General features: G+C 43.0%; 1 protein-coding gene across 1 annotated transcript in view; it reads right to left on the bottom strand.

Moving 5' to 3' along the window:
* Positions 1 to 13,247, bottom strand: part of kcnh5a (potassium voltage-gated channel, subfamily H (eag-related), member 5a) — a 124,484-nt gene that overhangs the window by 70,720 nt on the left and 40,517 nt on the right. Inside the window, exons 3-5 of the mRNA XM_071370390.1 lie at positions 10,059 to 10,165; positions 8,829 to 8,957; positions 4,942 to 5,063 (exon numbers count right to left, since the gene is read on the bottom strand). Of these exons, the coding sequence (XP_071226491.1) occupies positions 4,942 to 5,063; positions 8,829 to 8,957; positions 10,059 to 10,165 (358 nt within the window). The remainder of the gene's footprint in view (positions 1 to 4,941; positions 5,064 to 8,828; positions 8,958 to 10,058; positions 10,166 to 13,247) is intronic.

Below are 13,247 nucleotides of genomic sequence, written 5' to 3'. Positions count from 1 at the left end.
GGCAGGGGACGAGGAGCGCCCAGGAGTTCGCCCTGGAGTTTTGGACCCTGGCTGCCGGCGCGGGATGGAACGACAGGGCCCTGATCGACCATTATTGCTGCAGTCTACGCGAGGACGTTCGTCGGGAGTTGGCCTGTAGAGACACCACCCTCACATTCGACCAGCTGGTGGACCTGTCCATCCGGCTGGATAACATGCTGGCTACCCGCGGACGTTCAGTTCAGGGTCTGTTGGTTCCATCCCCCCGCAATCTCTCTCCGATACCCATGGAGCTGGGAGGGGCGGTGCGCAGGGAGAGCGGAGGGGGTTCCAGCTCGTGCACCATCTGTGGCTGCAGAGGTCACACTGCCGGTCGGTGCCGGGTTGGTTCCTCTGGGTATCGATTCCCAGCATAAGGCGCTCGTTGATTCAGGCATGGCTGGGAATTTATAGATAGATCGTTCGCCCATAGTTTAGGGATCCCCATTGTTCCCGTGGCTGTGCCTTTCCCCGCCTTAGATAGTCGACCATTAGGGTCAGGGATGATTAGGGAGGCCACCGCTCCTCTGGGCATGGTGACGCAGGGAGGTCACAAGGAGAGAATTAGTCTCTTCCTTATTGACTCTCCTGCGTTTCCCCTGGTGCTAGGCCTACCCTGGTTAGCTTGTCATGACCCCACTGTTTCTTGGCAACAGAGGGCTCTCACGGGGTGGTCGTGAGAGTGCTCGGGGAGGTGTTTAGGGGTTTCCGTTGGTGCTACTACGGTGGAAAGTCCAGACCAGGTCTCTACCGTGCGCATTCCCCCTGAATATGCCGATTTGGCTCTCGCCTTCTCCAAAACGAAGGCAACCCAATTACCACCCCATCGACGGGGCGATTGTGCGACAGATCGCCTGGTAGACGCTGCACTTCCCAGGAGTCACATGTATCCCCTCTCACAGGCGGAGACGGCGGCTATGGAAACATATGTCTCCGAATCCCTGCGTCAGGGGTACATTCGGTCCTCCACTTCACCCGCCTTCTCGAGTTTCTTTTTTGTGAAGAAGGAGGGAGGTCTGCGCCCGTGTATTGAATATCGAGGTCTGAACCAGATCACTGTGAGGTATAGTTACCCGCTACCGCTCATAGCCACAGCGATTGAGTCAATGCACGGGGCGCACTTCTTCACCAAACTAGATCTCAGGAGCGCTTACAACCTGGTGCATATCCGGGAGGGAGACGAGTGGAAGACGGCTTTCAGTACCACCTCAGGGCACTATGAGTACCTCGTCATGCCGTACGGGTTGATGAATGCTCCATCAGTCTTCCAAGCCTTTGTAGATGAGATTTTCAGGGATCTGCACGGGCAGGGTGTAGTGGTGTATATTGATAACATTCTGATATACTCCGCTACACGCGCCGAGCATGTGTCCCTGGTGTGCAGGGTGCTTGGTCGCCTTTTGGAGCATGACCTGTACGTCAAGGCTGAGAAATGCCTGTTCTTCCAGAAGTTCGTATCCTTCCGAGGATACCGCATTTCCACCTCAGGGGTGAAGATGGAGATTGACCGCATTTCAGCCGTGCGTAATTGGCCGACTCCCACCACGGTAAAGGAGGTGCAGCGGTTCGTAGGGTTTGCCAACTACTACCGGAGGTTTATCCAGGGTTTTGGTCAGGTAGCGGCTCCCATTACAGTGGTCGGCTGAGGCGGACAGGGCTTTTGGTCACCCGAGGGCTCTGTTTACCTTGGATCCCATGCTGGCCAATCCGGATCCCTCTTTGGCGTTCATAGTGGAGGTGGATGCGTCCGAGGCTGGGATAGGAGCTGTGCTCTCTCAGCACTCAGGTACGCCACCGAAGCTCCGCCCCTGTGCCTTCTTCTCGAAGAGGCTCAGCCCGGCAGAGCGAAACTATGACGTGGGGGACCGGGAGCTGTTGGCTGTCGTCAAGGCCTTGAAGGTGTGGACACATTGGCTTGAGGGGGCTAAACACCCTTTTCTCATCTGGACTGACCACCGCAATCTGGAGTACATCTGGGCAGCGAGGAGACTGAAACCTCGCCAGGCAAGGTGGGCCATGTTTTTCACCCGTTTTGTGTTCACCCTTTCCTACAGACCAGGATCCCAGAATGTGAAGGCAGACGCACTGTCCCGGCTGTATGACACAGAGGAGCGGCCCATGGATCCCACTCCCATACTCCCCGCCTCCTGCCTGGTGGTGCCGGTAGTGTGGGAGCTGGACGCGGACATTGAGCAGGTGTTACGTGCAAAACCCGCTCCCGTCCAGTGTCCCGCTGGGCGTCTGTACGTCCTGTCTACTGTTCGTGACCGGTTGATCTATTGGGCCCATACGTCACCCTCCTCTGGTCATCCTGGGATCGGTCGGACAGTGCGCTGTTTGAGCGGGAGGTACTGGTGGCCTACCTTGGCTAAGGACGTGAGGGTTTATGTTTCCTCCTGCTCGGTGTGCGCCCAGTGCAAGGCTCTGGGGTACGGTCCGGAGGAAAGGTGCTGGGTTCCGGTCGAGGACGTGTTGGACCCTTCAATGCTGCAGGAGTTCCACGGTCTTTGTCCGGATCGCCCTGCGCCTCGCCCTCCGGGTTGTCCCTGAGGCCAGTGTCGGCGCGCGTCAAGGCGGGGTACTGTCACGACTTCCGCCGAAGTTGGTTCCTCTCCTTGTTTGGGCGGCATTCGGCGGTCGGCGGTCTTCTAGCCATCACCGATCCACTTTTCATTTTCCATTTGTTTTGTCTTGTCTTCCCACACACCCTCTGTTCCCCTCATGTCCTTGTCCAGAATTGTTTATTGTAAGTGCTTGTGCACATTATTTCTGGTGTGCGACGGGTTTTGTACCCATTGTATTTATTGTTCTGTTTACGGTGATTTTTATTATTAAACTGCGCCATTGTAATACAGTTTTTGCTCTCCTGTGCCTGACTTCTCTGCCGCCAGTACGCACCCCTTACAACTACAAAGACCAGGGAACTTTTCCAATGCCTCATAATGAAGAACAGCGATTGGTTGATGGGCAAAAGTAACAAATCAGACACTGAATATAAAAATGGGGTAATTATATTATTTTATGCTAATACCATTGCTCTGTGAAAGAGATTTTGTTTAACAGGTAATATTTTTTTTCTCAAAGGTACACCCCTGTTTTCAATACCTTTCAATACCTCACCTGGCGAGGATAACGACACTGAGCCTTTTTCTAAAATGTTTTATGAGATTGGAGAACAAATTGGGAGTGATTTTACACCATTCCACCATACAGAATCTTTCCAGATCCTTGATATCCTTTGTCTGCGCTTATGGACTGCCCTCTTACAATGTTCCGGAGACTGACATGGCCATTGCAAAATGTTGATTTTGTGGTCATTTAACAATTTATTGTGGATTTTGATGTGTGTCTTGCTGAACATTAGGACAATGTTTTACAGCTTTGTCATTCTATTTTTTTTTTATCATCTTATTAAATGATTGTCAGAGATTATTACAGACACCTGTGATAATCTGAAGGACCTAAAATGGCCACTAGATGTCTTGTAATAGATTACATAAAATCCTTGAAATATACCAACATTTTGGCAGTTTACTGGTAAACTTTGAAAGTTTCCAGTAATATACCTTTCCTTTACGACCATACCCAGGACCCAGTGGAAGAAAAATAGCACCATAACATCAAAGATCCAAGACCATATTTTACTGTAGGTGTGGATTTCTTTTCTGCTTATGCATCCTTATTTTGATGCAGAACCCACCACTGGTGTGGGTGGCCAAAGAGCTCTATTTCCATGTAATCTGACCATAGCACCGGTTCCAATCCAATTGTCAATGCCATTCTGCTAACTCCAGGCATTTACATTTGTTGGATGATATGAAAATAGAGCTCTTTGGCCACGCACACTAGTGCGTCCAAAGAAAGATGCATATGCAGAGAAGAACCCCATACTTACTATAAAATATGGTGGTGGATCTTTGATGTAATGGGGCTATTTTGCTTCCACTGATTCAGGGGCTCACGTTAGGGTCAGCGGCATCATTAACTTTATGCACTACCAGGTCATTTTAGTCAAAAACCTGATTGCCTCTGCCGGGGGGGGGGTATTTTCATACATATCTATTTTACCACTTAGACATAAAATCACTTTATAAATCTACTTTATAGTGTATTAAAATGGTCTAAATGTTCGTTTTGGTCCCATATCGCTTGCACCCAATGACTACATCGAGCTTGCAACTCTACAAACTCGTTGGGTGCATTTGCAGTTTGTTTTGGGTATATTTGTAGTTTGTTTTAGGTGTATTTTGGGACATTAGTAACTAAAAGGTGATTTTGAGTCATTTTCTTTCTAAATGAACAGAGAAGATGTATCTGAACACTTAAATTCATCCTGATGCTGCCATGATTAAGAAAATGTAAGAATGGATCATGCATGATGATGAGTATGAAAGGCTATAACCGATGCTAACCTCTCACCATTACCAATAACAGGAAAGGTTAGCATTTTGGGGAGTATCACCGTTGTGCCTCTGACTTTCTCACCCATCATTATTCATGATTGTTGTCAGAAACATGAGTATTCAGAAACATCTTCTAATCTCACTTACAAAAAAGTGACTCCAAAATGACTACTGACATCATTCACTACTATTGGGCAAGACATGACCCAAACACACCCAAAACAAACTGCGAATGCATCTAATGTATTTGTAGAGTCACAACCTTGATATAGTTATTGTGTGAAATTATATGATAATTTGGCCAAATACTTATGACTCCTTCTGCCGGGGGGACTAGGTACATCAAGTGGATTTATGTCTAAATTGTCAAACAGACACGTATGAAAATACCCTCAAATGAAAGGTAACATTCTGAACTGTCGAAAATGCTATAGTACAGAGCCAACATTTATAAATGTATCTTGACTGTCCAAATACATATGGTCAGGACTGTATTATTCTTTTCCAGTGAGATGCTCACCTCAGCCAGTCTGGAGTGTTTGTGGCTGACCTCGTTGACTTGGTTCATGGGCGTCAGCTGCTGCATGTTGCTGCGGCTGTTGCTGGTCAGTGCCCGCGTCAGCCGGGCAAACTTGTTCCATCCTGCCAGAGATGAGCAGAAGTCCATTGAGCAAAATCACCATAAAAAATAATATTCTCTGACCGCCATTGTCTTAATCTTTCACTGCCTCATATTGAGTCTGCTTCTATCATATATTTACTTACATCAGAGAGGCCATTAGTAAACTTAAACTGTAGGTCTCCTCTTATGGACAAAAACTTCCCGGAAGACCACAGGACACATTTGTGGGCACAATCTGCAGTGACTCTGGTCTCAGAATATAGGGTCTCCCAGCTTCTATAAAGGATATATAGCTAATGGCATACCACCATTTGGTGTATTGCATGGACAAAAGCGAGAAAGCCTAATTTTCACCACCTGAGGCAATCTAATTCAGATATGATGTGTGTACCAAAGGGGTGTACTACAAAGTGAGTTAGAGGATATAGTTGTCTGATTTGGTCAACTATGAGTTCAACTCGGGATAACCGTTGACACGAAAGTAGCTCACCTTTAAGCAAGGTATATTTCCATGGCAACTAATCCTTAAGAACTAACACTAACCTGCTCTGGGGCAGGCTGACTCAGGGCTAACTCCACTTATCCTGAATTAAGTGTTTGAGCCGCGAGTTGAGGACCAAGGAAATCAGATTCCCTCCCTCGCAATGATTGCATCATCATCCAATTTATTTGATGAAGTCGACTGAATAAATAGTTTTTTTGTGTAAAAAAAATGAAATATTAAAATACATGCATACATTACACATTTAGAAATGACCGGATGCATTTGAAACTTCATGCACAGGAAAACTTTGGCAACACACCAAAGATGGCATTAACAATAAGTAATAAAAGAAACCGGGGACCTCTAATAACCTATTTCACACCATAGCCTGCTGAATTTGGAAGATCATTTTTCTTTTAATGTTGATTTGGCAAATGTGGCACTCACTCGCCAATGGATTGGTGTTCAGCTTGCTGGGCTTATCCACGTGTGACATGCGAGCACAGTTACAAGCCTGGCTGGAGTTAACGGCAGGTGGAGGATCAATATCCACCTTCGTAACATGGATGAAGCCTGAGCTGGAATGTGAAGCTAACTGAAGTTGGCTAGCTTTATAAAATCCTGAGTAGATCTAGCTGGCATCGTAGTGTACCACTCTGCTCTCCATCTATAACCTTACATGTCCCTGTCAACAAGCTACAAACATAACCACCGCTCTTTTCTTCTGGAGCTTTTAGGAAGATTGTAATGCCCTGAGGGACCTAATAAGAGTACAATATCTCTTTTTGACTTCAAACTGAATGGCAGCATTATGGTGTGAGACATGAGAACCCAGCTGAGCGTCTCGTTTGATGCAATCCCTATCATACATTATTTAACAGCCAAAAGTTTTCTTTTTAACCACTCTCCCACAGCTTTGGGAGGCTGATGGCTTTGGCCTTTGGAGTTTTGGAAAAGAGAGACGCGCAGAATGCATAGTTACAAGTCCAGATTTCTCTCAAATGATCGTTGACTGCTTCTACGCACACCAATGGTAGGTTTCGCAGATAAAATCTGGTTGGCTTGGATGAATAAAAAAGATAATGTTAAAGTTCCATTGAAGTCATTTTGGTGAATGTAAACCGATAACAACAAGAACATATGACATCACTAAGCCAAGTCCCTTGTGGACTTTTTTTCTTTGCCCATCACCCCGACAATGCAGAGAAAAGCAAGCAGAGAAATACTGAAGCACAGACACATTAAATCATTCAAGGGTTAAGGGGGTGAACTCAACCATGTTCAATGATTGGTGGGGCGGATTAAAATAGTTTGCTGGCCTGTCTCAGCCCTTTCAGTTCAGCACGCAAATAAAGTGTGAGCCATATGGGAGGGCAAAAAAAGTAACTTATTCAGGCCAACATCTCTAATGCTAACTGTTTGTTCTGTATACTGTGTGTATCACACAGCAGTGTGCTTGCAAGGAATTAAAGCCCCACTACTTGGTTAGCTATAAAGCTGAGGGATGGCTTCATTTATGCATTTATAATGTAGATATGCCCCAGGAAGTCCCCATCCGCAGGCTGTTTAGAAACAATGCAGTAAATGTTGGGTTATGATGGGGCTAGACAGCTCATGAGACATTCTTCAAGATACAATGGTTATAATATTCATTTAAATGATAAAAACTGCTGTCAAATATCACAGTGGGCCTTTAAACAAATGAAAATTCCAGTTACTTAACATTCAGTCATCCTGACAGTTGGTGTACGCTATTTCTCAACATAATTAACAGAATGAGGTCCAGTTGGCTGTTAAATGAATGAGCATTCCTTTTGTGATGGACATAAGCAGTTGCATCTGTCACTCCATCAAATATGAAGTGAGTTGTCCTTGCCATCTGCTTGCCATTACATACTTAGTCACACTGCTGCACATGATCCCCAGGGACGTGTCGGTGTGGACCCAGGGGAGACGCACACATCCATCTATTCAGACAAACAACATCTGGGCCAATAAGTACAGTGTGTGGCCATGTCACATGTAGCTACAGTATGCCATGTAAACTAAATATGCTTATGGGAATGTTTCCAGAACATTTCATTAGATTGTCAGCAAAGGTGTAAGAACATTGCCAAAAAGTATCAGTATAAACATAAAATCTGTCCAGTTTTACGCATCATCAAACAATGTTTTAGGGTGCTCAGAACTTTCCCTTGAGGGTGCAAGAATGTTCACAAAAAGCTACTTTGTTGTTCTTCAAAAGTTCCCAAAACATTCAAACAGACTATCGCATATCCTTTGACCGTGATGACGCCAAATATGTTTTCCTTTTGCTTGGGCCAAGAGGGTAAAAGGTTGCCTCAGCAAGAGGCTGTCTACCTGGCCCAGAAGAAATATAAAAGTGTGTTTAAGATGAGGAACTGAAGATGTCTACAATGTTTGAGATGGTCTAAACCTCAAACCACAAGGCAAATTAGAAACGTATCTTTGTCTTTTAAATCACCAGTTGGTTTCGCTCAAATGAAACACCTTATATATTTTGATCAAAGCTCTCTGTTGATAGACAAACTACACAGTTTAATGTTGCTGCTAGCAAGAGAGACCAACAAGAGAGAGGAAGGTGGGTGAAGGAAGAGATCTCACACTGCACATAAATCACTTATACCAGAGGAGAGCCCTGTCACTCAGTCTTCCATTCTCTAGAAAGAACCATGGCCAGACATAAGCAGACAGCTTATCTGTCTTGCAACACTCCTCTGCTGCTGAAGTTTGTGGCCTCAAGTGCATAACATGTGATCTCCAAGAAGCCCTCTGCTATCAACTTTGTAGTGATTAGTTAAAACCATCTGTGGGTTGTAAGATGCCAGGACATCCCTTCCCTTATCAAAATAAGGGCAACGTGCAAAGCCTTACAGCATAACTAACGACACCTCTCACCCAATCCATGACCAACGCAAACTTCAGACCCGGATACAAAGCCCCACTTTACAGAACCGCCAGAACACAAAAACATAAAACATCCAAGCAACCATCAGCCTACTGAACAAGGGACAAGAGCATGTTCTATTAGTTGACAGGTAACAAACTTTTAAAGGATGTGCGAGTCGTATACACATCCCAAATCCTCAAACAGGTCCTGGGCCAATAATAGATTCTTTGAATACATAAAGAAAGCCCACACACAGTATGCCCCAGCTGCTTGGATGTCATCCACAACATACTAGACAACTTTACGGCTGCAATAGCCTTCATTAGGCCTTCATTAGGTCACGTAGGAACAGAATATACTTTTTTACTTAATTGATATTAGGTATCTCACCCTTGGTGGATTCGTCCTCAATAGGCTGCTTGAAGACAGTTATGTCTTTGAAGGTACACAGGAACAGAACCACCTTGTCGTTCTCATTCCTGATGGGAGCCACCTGCATGTACAGCCATATGGGTGTCCCTGCAGGGTAAAAGAAGAGAAGGGAACCAAGGAAGGAGTGTAAAAGGCTACATAATAGGAAAATATGTGGTATCATTAGGTCATCTCTGGTACTTCTTTCTATTTAAACACAAATGGTAACTACAGATGTAGGCTCTTAATTTGAGCCAGTTTACTACAGCAGGAATATAAACCTGCAGCAACAGAAAATTATTATGTGGATTATAATTAATGGACATTTTTGTCGTGGTTCATACATATTTCATAAGGGGAAATCAATTCTGAAATTTCTAAGTGGAAATTACAAACTTCAGAATCTTTTTAAAACCTAAAATACACTACAAGTTTAAAATGTCCTGCATTGCACAAAAGTTTTCCTGCAACAGGGTGATCAAATTAAGATCCTACATCTGTACCTGGTACTAAATGGAGACTATTGGGGCTTATTTCAATAGATCCCAATGAATACCAAAGAAACAAACAAGTGTTTTGTTCATAAACTCAGCAAAAAAAGAAAGGTCCCTTTTTCAGGACCCTGTCTTTCAAAGATAATTCGTAAAAATCCAAATAACTTCACAGATCTTCATTGTAAAGGGTTTAAACACTGTTTCCCATGCTTGTTCAATGAACCATAAACGGTTTCTGTACCAAATATTAAGTTCTGCTTTTCTGATGTATCAAATACTTATGTCATGCAATAAAATGCAAATTAATTACTTAAAAATCATACAATGTGATTTTCTGGATTTTTGTTTTAGATTCCGTCTCTCACAGTTAAAGTGTACCTATGATAAAAATTACAGACCTCTACATGCTTTGTAAGTAGGAAAACCTGCAAAATCGGCAGTGTATCAAATACTTGTTCTCCCCACTGTACATACCATTGATACTTAGGAATATTGCAGGTGGAATTGTTGCATAAAGCACCTTTAAGTATATAAAGTGTATTATAATAATATAATGTCAGTGAGAATAGAATACTGTAGAATAATGTGATTTTCCCCGGAGGGAACTTCAGTAATAAAACGTTTCTAAAAACAGTAGCCACTTTAACCCCATCCTTACAGGGGTAAACCCCTATGCTAAATTGACAATGTTAGCTAGTGACATCTTTATACTCACTGTTCTTCTTATAGAGCAGCACTTCAAAGCAATGTGATTCATAGTTATCAAAGGTCTGCCTGACTTCATCTATTGTGTTCTTGTCTGTCAGGTCCCCATACATGAAACTGCGGGAGCCAAAGAAGGAGAGGGTCAAAAAGGCGTGGTAGGTAGGGTTAGTTTGAAAGACAGATGGGGAAAACAAAGAGAGAGGGTTAGTCGTGCAAACCTGTGTGGCATGAACATTCACACAACAGACACCATTTTATCACTCACTGAACTGTAATTTTGCTCATGGGATTGTGATGACATTGACTGTCAAATCCTATTGATACAGTGCTTGTGTTGAACAAAAGAGAGGCCCGAGTAAACAAGAGGGAGCTGACAACATGATAACCTCCCAACCCTGGTGAACTGTGGATAAACATGGAACATTGATGCAACATCAGAGTGATTACCATTTTAAAAGCTGTGTTTTGAGTGTTTTTGCAGCATTTCCTAAATGTTGGCAGTTGTATCACGCTATATCATGATTAAATATTTCATATTTTGATTGCAACATTAAATTCAAATTCTTAACATCCTATGGTAAGCCTAAATCAGAATATTTTCTCCATGTAAACTATTGCCATTGTACCCCTGATCAAACCCTAACCTGCTCTGCGGATGACCCTTTGCTGCTCCCTGCCTGTGGTGGATGTGTCCAGTTATACACATCATCACACAATGTTAGTTTAAGGATGCACAGAACTCTTCAAAAGTTCTGAAAACATTCAATCAGACTATCGCATATTCTTTGACCGTGGTGAAGCCAAATATGTTTTCCTTTTGCTTGGGCCAAGAGGGTGAAGATTTACCCCAACAAGTGGCTGTCTACCTGGCCCAGAAAAAAAGATTAAAGTGTGTTTAAATTGAGGAGCTGAAGATGTCTAATGTTGAAGATGGTCTTAACCTCAAACCACAAGGCAACACCTCGATTAGGCTGATATAAATCCTTATCATTTTGTTTGATGATTTAGAATGTTAGTGTATTTTTTTTCTATATAGACTACACTTTCTCGTTCTGAACTTAGTGCCTTCAGAAAGTATTCACACCTCTTGACTTTTTCCACATTTTGTTGTTACAAATTGGGATTAAAATTGATTTAAGTGTCTCTTTTTTTACGATATACACAAAATACTCTGTTAAAGTGGAAGACAAATGCTAAAAAAAATTTTTTTAATGAAAGATAAAACACTAATACGTATATATCTTGATTAGATAAGTATTCAACCACCTGAGTCAATACATGTTAGAATCCCCTTGTCTTTTAGGGTAAGTCTCTAAGAGTTTTGCACACCTTATACAATATTTGACCATTATTCTTTTTTAAACTCTTCAAGCTCTGTCAAGTTGTTTTTTGATCATTGCTAGACAGACATGTTCAAGTCTTACAACTGAGTTTCAGCAGGCCACTCAGGAACATTCAATGTCGTCTTGTTAAGCAACTCCAGTGTATATTTGGCCTTCAGTTATAAGTTATTTTCCTGCTGAAAGGTGTCTGTTGGAAAGCAGACTAAACCAGGTTTTCCTCTAGGATTTTGCCTGTGCTCAGTTCTATTCCATTTATTTTTATCCCCCCCAAAAATGATCTAGTCCTTGCCGATGACATGCATACCCATAACATGATGCAGCCACCACCATGCTTGAAAATATGGAGAGTGGTACTCAGTGATGTGTTGTGCTGGATTTACCCCAAACATAATGCTTTGAATTCAGGACAAAAAGTGAATTTCTTTGCCACATTTTTTGCAGTATTATTTTAGTGCCTTACTGCAAACAGGATGCATGTTTTGAAATATTTGTATTCTGTACAGACTTCCATCTTTTCACTCTGTCAATTAGGTTAGTATTGTGGAGTAACTAAAATGTTGTTGATCCATCCTCAGTTTTATTTGATCAGCCATTAAACACTGTAACTGTTTTAAAGCCACCCGTTGGCCTCATGGTGAAATCCCTGAGCAGTTTCCTTCCTCTCCGGGCAACTGTGTTAGGAAGGACGGCTGTATCTTTGTAGTGACTGGTTGTAGTGATACACCATCCAAAGCGTAATCAATAACTTCACCATGCTCAAAGGGATATTCAGTGTCTGCTTTTTTTTGACCCATCTACCGATAGGTGCCCTTCTTTGCGAGGCATTGGAAAACCTCCCTGGTCTTTGTGGTTGAATCTGACTGAGGGATCTTACAGGTAATTGTATATGTGTGGGATACAGAGACGGGTAATATTTAAAAATCTAGTTAACCACTATTATTGCACACAGAGGGAGTCCATGCGATTAATTATGTGACTTGTAAAGCACATTTTTTCTGAGCATATTTAGGCTTGCCATAACAAAAGTGTTGAATACTTATTGACTAAAGACATTTTAGCTTTTAATTTTGTATTAATTAAAAAAAAAATGTGGGGTATTGTGTGTAGATCAGTGGCACACAATCACAATTTAATCTACTTTAAATTCTGTCTGTAACACAAAATGTGGAAAAAGTCAAGGGATGTGAATACTTTCTGAAGGCACTGTACAACACGGGTGGGATATAAGGATGGGTGGGGTTTCGTGACAATGACCACAAGAGCCGCTCACCAATTTGACAGCTCCAACGTGTTATACCTCCGACATCGCCTAAAGAAAAAAAACAATCATATGCTATGCGATTGTCAGTTACCGCCGGTTAACACTGATCTGATCTAGGCCTAAGTCTGCAAATTAAAGCCACTTCCGTCAATCCCTCCCATCCTCTCCAACTTTTATCTCCTATCATTCTGGTTACACTGATCATTATCAGGTGAAAAAGAAAGTATTTTTTATGGAAGATATCCCCATAGCAACAGCTTTTGTATCTTTGTCTGTCTATTTCTTAGGAAGGACAGTGTGCAGCATGTGGGGGTTATTTTCAGAAGCCTCAGTACTGTCAGTGTCTGCAAGTTCAGTGTGCCCAGCTTCAGTAAAGAAACGTAAGCACTCTTGCTATGTGTCAAAGTATCTATTTGGTTCTGTGAGCATGCATTGACATCAAGACATGGCAAAAATGAGGAGGGAGGGGTGTTGTAAATTTCATGGGGACAATTTAACGCTTCATCTCCTGCATGACAGCAAATCCCACTCCTTTGGGCATTACAAGTGTGCAGGACACCCTAATTAAAATACTTTAAATCGAGAATGTATCACG

Source organism: Salvelinus alpinus, chromosome 27 (genome assembly GCF_045679555.1).
Source record: "Salvelinus alpinus chromosome 27, SLU_Salpinus.1, whole genome shotgun sequence".
In the NCBI taxonomy this organism is placed as follows: domain Eukaryota; kingdom Metazoa; phylum Chordata; class Actinopteri; order Salmoniformes; family Salmonidae; genus Salvelinus; species Salvelinus alpinus.
Note: the sequence above shows the minus strand (reverse complement) of the source record. Positions and strands in the feature narration are given on the sequence as shown.